At 36.7% G+C, this 15,793-nt stretch overlaps 2 protein-coding genes across 4 annotated transcripts in view; one reads left to right on the plus strand and one right to left on the minus strand.

The window, feature by feature from the left end:
• The window catches only part of LOC145683424 (deoxyribonuclease TATDN1), a 28,254-nt gene extending 22,054 nt beyond the window's left edge, over nt 1-6,200 (plus strand). For both annotated transcript variants that reach the window (XM_081754760.1, XM_081754765.1), the window contains 2 exons: nt 1,060-1,263; nt 6,070-6,200. In XM_081754760.1, the coding sequence (XP_081610886.1) occupies nt 1,060-1,263; nt 6,070-6,184 (319 nt within the window). In that variant the 3' untranslated portion in view covers nt 6,185-6,200. The remainder of the gene's footprint in view (nt 1-1,059; nt 1,264-6,069) is intronic.
• Nucleotides 6,201-7,279: 1,079 nt separating this feature from the next.
• Nucleotides 7,280-15,793, minus strand: part of Tmem214 (Transmembrane protein 214) — a 125,992-nt gene continuing 117,478 nt past the window's right edge. Inside the window, exons 11-13 of one of the 2 annotated variants that reach the window (XM_081754783.1) lie at nt 13,234-13,402; nt 9,763-9,914; nt 7,280-7,684 (exon numbers count right to left, since the gene is read on the minus strand). In XM_081754783.1, coding sequence (XP_081610909.1) covers nt 7,660-7,684; nt 9,763-9,914; nt 13,234-13,402 — 346 coding nt within the window. In that variant the 3' untranslated portion in view covers nt 7,280-7,659. The remainder of the gene's footprint in view (nt 7,685-9,762; nt 9,915-13,233; nt 13,403-15,793) is intronic. The other variant, XM_081754776.1, reaches the window with a different exon arrangement.

Raw genomic sequence — 15,793 nt, forward strand, 5'->3', positions numbered from 1 at the left:
GTTGTTTGGAAAACAGTGTAGCTGGACTCATCCCTGAATATGGCTCGTTTTAGGTCATCCAACGTTCAAGTCAACCACTCAACACGCTTTGCGGCATTTGTGCTACTGATGAACGGCTTCGGTATCGCAATCGTGCCACGGATGTTGGTTTTATGCAGGTATCGACGGACTGTTTTCGTACGCACATAACCTGTGAAATGTGTATTCATTTCTGCGGTGATTGCCAATGCGGTGGTTTTCCGTTTTCGTGCATCAATCCTAGTTAATGTCCAGACGTCCCTTTCAGTCAACTTCCGTATGTTCCAGCAGTTACTCCTGGAGTGGACACAGATGCAGCTGGTATACGCGTCCCTACGATCTGCCCTCTCTTGAAGTCGGGTATGTCCCCTATTATACCGCTCTATACACAAGATTTGGTGTTCACCCACGAACCTCTTCTACTGAAGTGTCTACCAAGGACCCAACACATGACTCACTGGCTAAAAGTACGGTATAAATTACCAGATGGCTCTGATGAGCCCAGCGAACATCCTGTAAATTTGCACAGGTGTTTCAGTTTCAATGTTCACTACCTGTATATTGTCAACTTACGCTTAGTTTTCAGTTATTTTGTTTCTGTATAAGGAAATAACAGTAATTATAGTCTTTGTTGCCTACGGAAAAAAGTATGGCGTACATTATATATAGACTACAGTAGATATATGCGTAGATGTAAATACACCCACAGCACATCAGTGATATAAATACATCTGGACGAAGAGGGTGATGTGGTATATAAACAAAATATCTGAACAGAGAAGGGTGTGGTTTATAAACCTTATTTGTGTTTAATTTGTGAAATAAATTATTCAATACCCAATTGTAGCTTTGGATGGCTTTATTCTTCGTCTTTGAAGAAATACTAATAGCCGTCCATAAAAAGTTAGAATTTCTTGTCCTCATTGGAGGAATGCAAATGTGTGGAGTGCATGGTATTTAGCCTACAAGTATAACCATTGCTCAGTATAATTGTATTAGGAAGACAGGACATTGTTTGCTTTTCATTTGTGAATGTTGTAGCTCACTGAAAACAGAAGACAACCTGAAAGTGGTAGCGACTATTCCTTCGGATCGTCTTTTGCTGGAGACTGACTGCCCGTGGTGTGAAATTCGACCATCGCATGCAGGAGCCAAGTTTATTAAGACATCTTTTCCCTCTGTCAAGAAGGAGAAATGGCAAGCCGGAAGCATGGTGAAAAACAGAAATGAACCTTCCAACATTATGTACGTATTTCCTCTAAGCTGTTGCTTTGTAATATGTGTATCTGTATCTTGTTATTTTTATGTATGAGTTTTATAATTGAGGAGTTTGATGTAATAAGGGCGTAAGCGAGGTTTCGCCCTTTTTGTATCAAATGCATAAGTGGCTTTTACCATACGTGTTTAACCTTCGGTCAGAATTTCAACTCAATATCGGAATAAAATGCTGCATATTACATTGTTTTATGTAAGAAAAGAAAGAAAGAAACTTAAATTTTCAACATCGTTCTTCTCCAAATGCATATTTCAGACTTACGCCCTTATTGCATCAAACTCTTCAATTTGTAGCGATCTCCGAAAATGAAGTTTTCAAAAAGAAGGCATATCACTAATAACTGTTGAACTTTAATAGAAGAAACCAAGATTTTAGATTCGGAGTCTCCTTCCTTCGAGATTCCGTTTCGGGCTCCGGAACATGAAGTGACCTAACAATGTAGCTAACTAATGTTGATTTGTAAGGTAAACTTCCAGATCGAAGCTCCTAAGAGCTTAAGACAACCAGCTGACAATTTTCAGTTCAGGATGTTTGCTCAGCACAGCTCTCTTGTTGCTGATAAACTTGACCGGAGTTTGCTACCTCTTTCTTTCAGGTAGCTCCCCACTTGTCCTCATGGCACTATATGAATACCATATTGCCAATTCTATTGGTTTTACTCAATGGTAACCCATCCAACTACTAGTCACATTTTGGTGAGTTTATGGGAATCTGTAGACCAGTGCGGCTGGCCAAGCTGAAAATAAGCAGGAAGTGGAAATCTAGAAACTTCAATGAAGTTGGGTCAATAGAGATATCTGGAAACGTTTATAGGAGGCTTAAAGTAGAATTCATAATGCATTTGTTTAAATTTTGTTTGGAACTCCCTCTGAAGAGCTATTAACACATTTGCTGCTAAGTAAAATGAAATATCATTGCCAGGGAAAGTACATACACTTTTGCAATTATAAAATACTTTCTTATGAGAATTTTATGAACGCACCCTGCCCCTAATATTTCCTAGGTGAAATATCTATTTCTAGGCAGTTTTTAAACCAAGTGATGGATCGCCAAATATTTCAGTGCTCAACATTTGAAGTGTTAATTACTACAGCACTTCATAAACAGTTAAGTTTTGCCTTGATTAGCTTCGTATAAATTACAAGTAATTGGTATAAATCAATAATAATAATGATTTAAAAAACAATTGCGCAAATAACTGGATTATTCTGTGAGTCTCTTTTCAGCAGCGAGGTTGTAGGAGATGGAATCTATTGTCCGAGCCACTACTTGAGTTTATATCCGAGGCAGTTGTCTTAGCCGACGTTCAAGTCACAAAACACTCACTAAAGGGCTAATATAGTCTATAGTAGATGGAATATGTTTTTATTAACCTTCTTACGTCCCTCGGGTCCATTTTGACCCAAAGCGATTTTTCAACTTGATTATCTCGGACACTATGTGAGCTCTGATCACCATACTTCGTGACTTTTAGTTATTTTACCAAATGTGTGTGTTGTAAAAATTTCGATTCAAAACTCCATCCTGTTACGTCACAGTAGAAAAACTAACACATAAGTTCCTCGGGTCCATTTAGACCCATTAGTTCAATCAATATTTAAGTGACTAAAAAATCATTATTGAATGTATTTCTGATGATAATACCTCAACAAAAGAATGCAAAAATTATTATTATTATTATTACTTTCATTATTATTATTATTGCACTGTCCGAAAATAATTTAGTTTCTTCCAGTATATTGTACTGGCAAAATTGTTTACTTTTCTCAGATACCTTGTACTGGTAACATTGTTTAGGTTCATTTTGGATTAGTTTTTATTCGTAGTATTGTTTGTTTCCTCGTTGTGCAGTAATTACAGTCTATTTTGGTGTCTAAAATGACTGCTTTGACACTAGAAGAATTCAAAACTTCCTTTCTTTTTCTGACGATGAAGAAGTGACATCTGAAACGGAGGATCAATTATCAGTGCATGATTCTTTGTCTTCGTCTTCCCTGTCTGATGAAAATTCTTCGGAAAGCTCTGATTGAAAACTATATCGAGACTTCCCTCGTGGCTAAGCGGTTAGCGTATGCGCCTTTGGTGTGGGACACCCGGGTTTGATTCCTGGCGGGAGTTCATGTGGTTCGGATTCCACGCTAATCAGTAGGTCCACGTTTCATATAGCTTCGCTGTTGAAAGGGACGCTAAACTAAAAACAAAAATGTGCTAAGAACAAGTGCAGCCCAAGAAATCGTACGATCGCTCCGTAGAGAGACACAGGAGCAGTGTGTTCATCAAATGACGAGTAGCTCTGATGTTTCGAGGAAAAGAGGTATTACCACATGTGAAAGGGAACAGACAACAAAAGTACGATCAGTTTGCGAAACAAATTTATCTGTAAGAGACATTTCAATCAGATTTGTGAGCAATGTCAAAAGCAGTAAAATGGGTGTTCAAATGTTTCAAGTAGCATGAAAGAAAACAACCACTTACGTGAATTTTGTTCTCAGGGGTCTTCGATAAAAGTTAACAGGAATGCATGACCTAACCTAACCAAAAAGTAACGTAAATAAAACCTGCTTGTAGCAGAACATTGTAAATCAAAACATATATATATATGTGTGTGTGTGTATGTGTGATGTTTTAGTGTTCTAGATGCAAGGGCATCTCTGGCATCTTAAATTTCGGTGAATAATAAAACAATTGTATGATTACCTATTTCTAAACACTTGACGACAGGAAAATATATCATGTATTTAAAAAAATATAGGGAGCCGAGAACATCACCCTCACCAATGACGCTTGTCTAGAGCAGATTTGACCCATCTTTTGTTATATTTGACACAAACCAGTCACAACACTATTTCATGTACAAATGTAGTGTAAACTACAAATTAAAACATAAAAAAATGAATGGGTCCATTTTGACCCAGATGAACTTATGTGTATGCAAAAATCGAGGGACGTACAAGGGTTAATAAAAGTGAGTCTGATATAAGCATTTTTAAAAATTAAGAGGCCACACATTTGGCATCGTTTGTTGATGTTACTATAAAATCTGGCCAGAGTAATCTAGGCGAGCATCTTCAGCTACAATTTTAAAGATCTTTATGCTCCCCAACTCTCTTTGAATTTTAGTGAAAATATAGGATGTCAGAAAGGACCCAACACTTTTCTTACGGAGAAACGGCTTCCATTAAATTTCTTAAATTTGTCAACTTTTTGAACATAAGTCGAACTGGACACAACAACCAGAAATCCTTGTGTAAGGTACTAGATAGGGTTTCTTGGAACTTATGTTTATAACGTCAATGTTGTGATTTCTAATTAAAATGCCACTTTCATTTGACAAACCAAAATAGTTGGATAGATAAATTATTAAACGACTACGGCGTCCTAGTCCAGTCGTGTCCAGAAATTAAGACACGCCATGGAGAAATGACAAACGAATGAAGACAGGGAACTAGTGCCGATCTGCTGCGGAATCGAATGTGTAGGGAACTTTCTAGGTCATATGACACAGAAACACACGATATCGCGACTGTAAGGCACAAACGTAGTGTGGGTTCATATTATCAATTTCTCATCACTCCCGTGTGATATCACCAGAATTGTCTACTATTAAATTTGACAACCCCAAACGGCTACACAGGTCACACACTGTTTCGTTCTGTGGAAAAGGCCATCTGGCATGTCATATTGTAATATATCCTACCTCTTGCACAAACACCCATTTGAGATCAACTAGAGTCCAGGGTGGTGGATTTACAATTGAAGGGGAAAAAAGAGGAGGGAATGTCACAAAACTGGATTTTCGAGAAAACTGCGTTTTAATATTGAAACCGCATACAAAATGAATACGGTTAGTCAAATCTTTTGCTCCTTTTTACATGGACATTTCTGCATTACGCATGCATGGCATATACAGTCAAATAGTACCAAGAGTCACTAACAGATAGGGCAAAGCACAGCATATGCATGGACATTCCTTGTTTTTTCCCCTTATCCTTCAATTGCAATCGGATGTTCAAGCGCGTCCCGGACATGTTCAATCAGATTAAGAACCAGAGAGCTTACCACATGTGATACTCGTGTGTTGCAGGTACTCCTCCACCGCCTCCTCCTGCTGTGTGTTGGCGGTCATTATCGTCCATTAGACGAAACCTAGGGCCATATGCACCATACATTGTTGTAGAAAACCTCTCAAAATATTGCGGGGGACATGGTGGCCCAGTGGTAGAATGCTTACGTGTGGTGTGGGGGTACTTGGTTCGATTCCTGGTCAAGTAAGTTGGTGGTTGAGAACATCGTGTCGGTGGGTTCCGTCTCCTTCCGCCATTTCTTTTATCATTATTCACTTGTCTTAATCATAGCCTCCCTTAGCCTAAAGGACATAATGTAGGACGTTAGCATCCGCCACACTATCCTGTTGAAATATATATGCAAGGGCTTTGGTATCCGTAACATGGTGTCATTACAGTCACCATAAACCCGGGTTCACCGTAACTATCTTGTTCTATAAAATTAGTAGTGCGTGGAGGGGACCAAGGATACGTTACGAATACCTGGAACATAAGGATGCATGCACGTGGCGTGGCTATCCCACCTGACCTATATTTGAAGCAATTTCGAAAGTACGTAATACAATTTCTAAGTAGTAGACATATGTTTATTACTCTGTGTTTTTATATTAGTATTTTCAAAGACTGAAACTTCGTGAATGTCATTACATATAAACTGAAAATCAACCGTAAATTTCAAAATTAATGTATTTCTTCCTGTTCTTGTTACAGACAAGTGTTGGAAGTGGTTGCTGCTATAAGAAAGGAAGATGAAGATGCGTTAGCAGAAACTATCTACAAAAATACACTAAAATTATTTTTCCCCGATGAATGGAGTAATAGTTAATAAAGGCTTTCTTTTTTTGAAATTTCTAGTAGTTTTGTTTCTGAGAAGCTATACACCATGAAGTCACCTACCATCCTTTTTTTCAGGAATATGATGAGGATGTAACGATATCCTGTGGGTAGTTTTATATTACTATTGAAACTTTTCACTAGAATCCTGAGGTACTTCCACAACAGATTTAATATATGTAGTTAGACAGAACTTCCAATTATATGCCAGAAGCCAAACTCCCTCTATAAAAATTGCTTCATAAGTATCTTAGGATTCTGAAACATGTATTTTCGGATAGCACTCATATTAGTTCCTAAGTGAAGTCTTGATCCAACTACAGTAGGTCCCACAGTTTTGGATCTTTGGACCTTTAAAGTTCATTTTTTCATATTTTCGGGAGCCTATAACTCCAAAAGGAAGCACTTGTGCACCCAAGTTGGTCTATACTTTTTGTCAGGAATCAACTCCCAAACGTTGTCGGTGTTGTTTTGAAACACCCTGTATTTTTATCACTAAACCACTGTCCTTTTCCCTACAGTAAGTGTTTTTAAATCTTTAACACTTTCAGCCCCAACCCTGTTTGAGTAAATTTCACCCCGGGACCAGACTACAGTTTGCTATGAACACTGTCAGCCAATGTGTATCTATTTGATACACGTGGTCCATCAGTAAACCCTCACTGTGTATCAAAAAGATACACATGGGGCTGAAAGTGTTAAACATCATTTTGCTGTTGCTGTATGTATGAATAGTACTTGCTTCTTTGGGTTATTATACTAATGGGAGTTCCACCTGAATCATGACATTAAAATTTCCATTCTGTTCGGACTCATAGTGGTAACACCGCATCATCATTTTCCGTTACAACGTTAATTGAATATCTGTTTCATGATAATATTAACAAATCCTAACAGTACTTACTTCCCTTACCTTTTCAACCTCCACTATGAAATTTTCGTTATCAAATTCCTTGACCAAGTATTTAGGTTCGAAAACTGGAAAGCAATTATTTCTATAAAGTCTTCTAGTAATGGCTGCTTCCTGTTTTGAATGCGCTACACAAGAGCAAGTCATTTATCAAGGAAGGAAAAATAAAATAATAAATACATTTCTTCGGTTTATTCTGACAACATGATTTAAGTTTTTATTTAATAGACCACTACATCAACATAAAAACAACATTTATTCACATGATCCCCGCAAGTACTTTCACGCACCCAAACTGTTTGTAAATCACCCGTTCTTTCGAACAGACCCACGCATTGATTGCACAACCACAACTCTTTTCAGTTTGGAATGAGATTGTTTTATTTTTAAGATGATTTGTACCATTTACCACAGAAACGTCAGTCATCTGAAATATTTATTCCACTTTTAATGAGACTGGAGCCTTTTCCCATAACCATTCGTATGTTCTCACTGCATAGTCCTGTGTCACATTGTAAGCGGACAAGGCCATTTTTTGAAGATTTTCTGGGAAGAATTTACCCCTGCAAGTAGGAGATTACACTACTTTATGTTGCAGAATGCACACCTCGAGACACTAACAGATAACACACAGAGTTACTCTTAGCATTACTTACTCTTATACAAATTTAATTTAAATTCTTCATTGTTACTTTTTTCTTTCTTTCTTTAATATATAAATTTGATATGCGAGATTCGACTCTTTAGGAAAAAGAATTTTAAGAATGTTCCAAAAAATGCATCAAAAGATAATTAGTTCCTGGGTCAGGGCTCTCAAAATTTTTCAACGGCCCCTAAATAGTTTTCTTTTTAACGGAATAAGCACATCATACTGAGTTAAGTGATAGTTTAGGTTTGGCTACACTGTGTGTTTAGGATTGGCTACACTATGTGTAATTCCCCAGCTATAAGACCTACAAGAAAATTTTTTGCCTGAAATATATTGGATCTTTTGATCCAAAAATAAAGACTTTTAGATTCGCAGTTTCTTTTAAATTTTTTTAATGAAAAAAGAAAACTATCAAAATCGGTTCTTTAACGGTCTCGCAGAAAGTGTTACGTAACAATATGGTCAACTGTTAACGTATCATTGTGTAATTAGATTATCTGCTGTATACTACTGACAGGCGGACAAATTAATACACGAAGTTAATAACCCAACTCTGGCCTTCAGCCCACTAAATGCTATTGCCAATCAGGTCGCTTTTAGCTGAGTAATGTGAAGTTAACACATCGGCTCCCATTGGTATTATCTTTGGCTTTCTAGACTTAAGTACGATACATCTTAATTGAAGGAGCTCTCTAATTGATTTCCAATGTTTGGTCAATATCGAATCTTCTGGACTCTTATTGGGAATCGAATCCGGGACCCGTGTGCTTCCTAGTTAGCTGCATTGGAGCCCAGAGACCGTTACGAAATCAATTTTGATACTGCCCTTTTCTTAACAGAAACAACAACCTATATTATGTAGTTTATTTAACATTGATTTCGAGAGCAGTTCCTGGCCGCCTCCTCGGTTACACTTCGAAAAGATGAAAGCAGTCATTGAACAACTCACTTCCTTATTTGCCCTCTTCTAACACTGAACTGTATTATCAATCATTATCAGCTCGCCAGCTTCACTTGTTCATGAAACCCATACAAGTATATAATTAAATCATTTCATGAGCTTAAATGCTGGGGCATAAACTATTGTTAACAAAATTTGTTAACACTTTATTTATTTTATTATCTTTTTTTCTATTTGAAGAAAGAACTGCGAATTCACAGAAAGCTCTATTAAAAAGAAAGAAAGAAAAAACTCCCTCATGAACATCCTTACACAGTTTATACTAGCACACAAAATAGCATTGATCATTTTCTTTGGAAATGTCTTAATAAAATGGTAACTCAAAAAAAGTAATATATTTCTTAACTTTTTAATTACAAATTCAATCATATTTTTCTAAAAATACGTACGCAACCAATATTTAATGTATTAACTATGTGTGTGCAATATGAGAATGTTCTATGTGCAGACATTTATGGAAAAAACAGCAATGTACAGAAAGGTTGGTAAGGTAAGGTGCTTGACGCACCTTAATTTTTCTATGTAAGAGGAGTTAATAAATGAATCCACGAGCTACCTTCATCACAAAACGTTTGCAATAATTTGTGTAAATCAATAAGATAGTACCAAGTAGTAGTCAGCCAATGTACAGTGAGCGACAAAAGTTATTTCCGTTTAATGAAATTAGTTTCGTAAATAATTTAAGAATGGAAGGACAATCTGACTACAGTTTTCAGTAAATTAAAAAGAATGTAATTTTCTGTACGTTCCAACCATACCACCGTTATTCCCAAAAGAAATTTCACCAAAGGAAAATAACTTTTGTCGCTGACTGTACGTGCTATCGCAGTCACATTACTCCACCACTCAAGAGTAAGCTTTTTGTTTTAACAAAATATTGCTTACAACCTCTTACAGTAGTGAAATGCAAGCAATGTCTACTATACACGTTGCGCAATGTCAGAACAGTCCAGACTTTTTATGTGTGTATCAATTCTCTGAAAATACAGAGAAATCTAGAAGAAACTACCTATATCAAGGAACACTAAAGAATCCTTTAAAAATACTTACGTAAGTACATTTTCATTTATCCATACGTAGCCTGCATACGACCAATCATGCAGATTCGATAACAAGACCCAAGAGTAATAATTTAGATACTCCCATGCTATTAAGGCGTACTTTTTCAAAGCTTCTATCACGCCAGGAGCGTACGTTTCAATCTAGAAATTAAAAGAAACTGAATTAACACAAGTTACAATTGAATTAACATAGAGAGAAAGAGTTTCTAATTAATATTATTTCATAATTACAGCTTCGGCTTCTTACTTATTGCATAGATATAATCACATATAGCTATTATTAAACGGACATCCCCCATTTAAGCTGCCAATCAACCATATGCAGTCTCCAATAAATCCTTTTAAATTAACGAATACCGAGAACCGTGTTCCTCCGAGTATTTTCTTGATATTCGACTGAGATTCATATGTAATATTTGAAATGTAAGTGTCTACAAGAGTTATTGAGTTGATTTTGAGTTTAATGTCCGTTTCTGCAGTGTCTAGAAGACTAGCAACTATTTTATTACTTAACTGGGTGAAATGCTTGTTTTTCGCACGAGGAGAATCGGTTTGTTGAAAATACTTGAAAGGTCTTGCCCCCTTAATATAATGCGTTTTAATGAGTATAATGATAAAACTCATTGAAATGATGGGGCTGAACTTGGACTTAGACAGCATCGGGGGTGTCCATATTCATCTCGGCGTTCCCGAAAACTATGGATTGGACACTTAATATTAGTCGATTTCGATTATTTTTCGGTTCGCGCCCCAACCTCTCACCACGACATCGAGAGTGTCACTATTCATGTTCGAGATCCCGAAAACTATGGATCAGACACTAATATAAGTCATTCTCATTTATTTTTACATGTCACCTCCTTCCAATCGCTCAAACGCAAGTCGTGGGAATGAATTTGGATTTAAATGTGATTGGGAGTGTCACTATTCATCTCAGCTACCCCGAAATTATGGTTTAGGCACTAATATTGGTAGTTTTCGATTATTTTTACACGTTACTCCCTTCCCAAATGCCGATAAAGTGATGATAAAACCAAGCTAGGCCACGGTCCACTTACATATCAATAATTATCAAATTCGGTGCAGCGTTGACCGTCAAACATTCTTACATTTCATTTTTATTTATATGGGGGGGGGGGGGGGATCCACTCCCCTACCTCCTGTTAAAACGGAAATTTTCAAGAAGCTGGAATACGTATCCTCTTATTTTAAATGAAGATGTTGTATATCGAATTTCATCTTCCTAACTTGACAAGGTCGTGATATACTCAATTTTTCACATAAATTAGGAACCGCTCCCCCTTACGATATGTATTTTAATAAGACATGATTTTAAAAAATCGCGGTAATTAACTATATTATTTTAAACGGTTTGGTCCTTTTTCTCGTTATTCTATCACAAACAAGATCAGATTATCTTTCTACATATTAGCTGCACAAATAGGGCGCATATTGAATATTGAACTTGAACTAACGACTTTTTTTTTTTTTTTTTACTTGTCCGTACATGTTTCAACGACTGCTTGCCGTCATCCTCAGTACATATACTTTGAAGTACTTTTAACACTGCAGTACCATAGAAAAATTATTATTGTGCTTCACTGCCAGGAAATACAGCAATGAATTTACACGAACTCACTTGAAGTTAATGTACTTCACTTTCGCCATTGGTTCAAATTAGGGGATGATGCATCTTTTTAATCTGCACCTATAAACCTAAAGGCCAACCTGGCTTGGAATTCCAGAAAAACAAAATGGGCTATGATTAAAAAAAGCTGGTACTTCGTTCCTTAGCTTGACACAAGGACATAAAACAGTGGGCCGCATATTGTGGTGATTGTAAGTATACTAACGCTTCAAGTGGATACTTCTAAAAGTGTTGTTTTCTGCCAACAAATTACAATATTTTTTTCCTACAGTATAGGAATGTTCCAATAATATGACTCTATAAAGCAACGTAAATATTCCTTAATGAACTGGTTCTCAACCTTTTCTACTGACGTCACATTTTACTGAACGCCATTACTTTGATGCTTTTGTTAGTAACAATATAAATTACAATAATGTAGGTCTAAGTTTTTATATAGTAATGACTCTATGCAGGACTGAGCATTGTAGCTACCGCTGGAGGCGCTAACCGGTACGTCTGTCTCAAAATTTATTTTGAGCTATTATTAAATGCTTTATGGTTTTTAAATCTTAAAATTTCGCGACATACACTGTGGGGATGCGAGACGGGGAATAACTACCTTAACGGATACGTACTGAGGATGATAAAAAAATCGCTGAAATGTATACGAACAAGTACAAAAAACAGTACGTTCAATTGTGTATAAAATGCAACATTACTATTAGAGCACCACATTACACATTTACAGATTTGTTAGAAGCCAAAGAATATACCACACATGAATTATACTCATGTAAAAACCTTCTTAATGTATGTCAGTCGAGGAACGAGAGGTGTGGAGGTTGTTGCCTCTTCTTAGCACTGTTTTACTGGCTTCAGTTTTCATTATGATTTGGTCAGGAGCTCATCGCGCATACGCAATCGAAATGCTTTTCAAAGGCAGCAGTTCTGTGATTACAATGCAAAGAGAATTTTGCTTCAAGTTGCTATTGCACATAATGAAATGTTCGTGATCAGAGAACTATCTTGCCGTATAGGTCGAGAATTTCCGAACAAGCGGTTCAGTTTTTTAAAAAAGTGACCGACTTAAAAGTGTTCATAAGTCTGATAATATTGAGGCTGTAAGATAGTGTGTTCTGCATGGAAGCATGCTGCAGCTGTTGGTCTTCATAAAGAGAATATAAGTAGAACTTTAAAAGACGACCTGCATTTTCACCCTTACAAAATTACAACTGATCAGAAACTCAAAACACCACATTTTTTAAGATTTCAAGAGTTATGTGAAAACATCGTGCAGTGTGTCCCAGATAAGATACTGTTCTTCTGCGTGGTGATGAACCATATTTTCAATTAAATGGTTGTGTAAACAAACAAAATTTCCGTTATTGGCCTGCTACCCATGCCATTTTATATTTTTTAATAAACAACTTTCTATCTGCAATTTTTTTCTTTTCTTTTTTTTTCTCTCTTTTTTTTAAAGTTTTAATAGCCTGTATAATTTGAACTTAGCTTTGGACTAATATTTGCCGAGCAGTTATTGAAAAATATTTTGGTAAGGAACTCTGTATCTTTTTTTTTTTTTTTCTTCTTAAATGAAAATATAGCAATTACAATTGTGGGTGAGAACGTACTATAGATTACTGTAATAGAAATTACATTTTGACACCCAAAATCGAGTATAATGCACATTTCTTTTTCTTTCTTTTTTTTTAAAAAAAAAAATGACCATGTAAACTTCCATTAGATTTGATTAACTATGGAACCGTGAAACATTGCTTGTTGCAGGCAATTACTTAGAACAAAAATTAATATTTATTTGTAAGTACTTACATAATGTCTTACAACTGGAATTTTATCTTCAACATATTCATAAAGCGAATGATATACATTCCACAGATAATCAGTGACAACTTTACTCTGCTCTAATCCCAGCTCTATGTAGGGTTTGGCATTTTCACAAGCGTAGTTGTAATAGTACGGCACATTCTTTTCCGCCCACCTGAAAATTTAACATACATAATGATTAATCATTTATAATAACTAATTAAAATGATTCATGGAATAAACGGTTCATATATACTAGGTCGCAAACAACATACAAAAGATTCTGTGGACTGAATCCTCACACGAAAACATTAAGTTATATAAATAATTTCTTACCAAAACAAGTTATTACACTGGCATGTTCAAATAAAATGTTAATAAGCTCTATATATTTAACCCTACATAAGATTAGTTGAACTTATTCTTCACCTTTTACAACTGTTTTTCATTACCATATGCATAAAAATGTATCATCTGCGAGTGAGAACAGAAGATATTAAAAAAGAAAGTGAATGTTCAAATTTTATTATTATTATTATATTATTTAGCTCCGGTTTGGACAGATTGCTAGCGTGCGCGACCTCGGTGTCTATTCTCGTTAGGAGCACTAAAAATTTCCGGTATTGAGGTACCTGGGGAGCTGCCTAATTACGAGGTAACGAACTCCAATCCAGAGAGCCAGAAATAATAACACCTGGGAACCAATGCGCTGGCTACGCATCACCAAGTTGATCGTGACCCAGCTAGCTGGCCATAGTCTTTATATAGACTCTAGTGCCAGAAAGAGTAACATAGTACCACTTAGCAAAAGTCAATTTGAATGCTGTGTAACTGAAGAAGTAATTTCTTATCTGTCTACTGCAATTTCTCATGTGTTGAAAGAAAAATACTAAACTTCGTGTAACAATAGCCCATGAAGTACTCTGGCCGACCATATGGTTAATATTTCAGCCGGTGACACCACATAATACTTGATATATATATGTGTGTGTGTGTGTGTGCAAGCACACTTCTACGCAATGGCAATTATTAGCACCATCCATGATGTGTTTGACTATGCCACTGGTCAATATTGCACTAATTAATATGTATTTGGAAAAGTTCGTACTTATCATAATGTGATGACATGGTTTTCATATCTATACTATGAGGGCCAGTCAAAAAGTTTCCGGAATTTCGTCGTAACTACCAGGAGCAGTCAAAAACTTTCCGGAATTTCGTCGTAACTACCAGGAGCAGTCAAAAAGTTTTCGGAATTTCGTCGTAACTACCAGGAGCAGTCAAAAAGTTTCCAGAACTTCGTCGTAACTACGAGGAGCAGTCAAAAACTTTCCGGAATTTCGTCGTAACTACGAGGAGCAGTCAAAAACTTTCCGGAATTTCGTCGTAACTACGAGGAGCAGTCAAAAACTTTCCGGAATTTCGTCGTAACTACGAGGAGCAGTCAAAAACTTTCCGGAATTTCGTCGTAACTACGAGGAGCAGTCAAAAACTTTCCGGAATTTCGTCGTAACTACGAGGAGCAGTCAAAAACTTTCCGGAATTTCGTCGTAACTACCAGGAGCAGTCAAAAACTTTCCGGAATTTCGTCGTAACTACCAGGAGCAGTCAAAAAGTTTCCGGAATTTCGTCGTAACTACGAGGAGCAGTCAAAAAGTTTCCGGAATTTCGTCGTAACTACGAGGAGCAGTCAAAAAGTTTCCGGAATTTCGTCGCAACTACGAGGAGCAGTCAAAAAGTTTCCGGAATTTCGTCGTAACAACCAGGAGCAGTCAAAAAGTTTCCGGAATTTCGTCGTAACTACCAGGAGCAGTCAAAAAGTTTCCAGAATTTCGTCGTAACTACGAGGAGCAGTCAAAGAGTATCCGGAATTTTGTTGCAACTATTTATTACCACAATATAGGTACACACTCACTCAATCGACTTCCAAATAGGTTCCGAGAACATTTACACTTGTTCCACCGCTGCTGCCATTGCTGGAAACAACGCTGAGAGTCCTATTTTTTTCGAAGTTCAACTGCAGCGTTGTTTTAGATGTCTTCTACGGTAGCAAAACGGTTACCTTTGAGGCCCTTTTTAATCTTGCGGAAGAGCCAGAAATCCTCCTCTACCAGCCTTCCTACTCACCGGATTTAACACCAGCGGATTTCTGGCTCTTCCCCAAGATTAAAAAGGGCCTCAAAGGTAACCGTTTTGCTACCGCAGAAGACATCTAAAACAACGCTGCAGTTGAACTTCGAAAAAAATAGGACTCTCAGCGTTGTTTCTAGCAATGGCAGCAGCGGTGGAACAAGTGTAAATGTTTTCAAGGAACCTATTTGGAAGGCGATTAACTGAAAGTGTACCAACGAAATTCCGGGAACGTTTTTACTATCCCTAGTATTATATAAAATAGTAAATATGATTCACTCATCAACATCAAGGTCATACTATTATAGATAGAAACAACAAACATGTTTTATTATATCAGGATACTTCCTTTGCCATGAAAACAAGGAACAAAAAGGGATTGATATTGCCCAAGGCATGGTACAGATCCCTACAAAGCCGTTTAAGAAAGAGACCT

The sequence above is a fragment of the Thermobia domestica genome, chromosome 1 (genome assembly GCF_964235325.1).
Source record: "Thermobia domestica chromosome 1, izTheDome1.hap1.1, whole genome shotgun sequence".
Taxonomy (NCBI): domain Eukaryota; kingdom Metazoa; phylum Arthropoda; class Insecta; order Zygentoma; family Lepismatidae; genus Thermobia; species Thermobia domestica.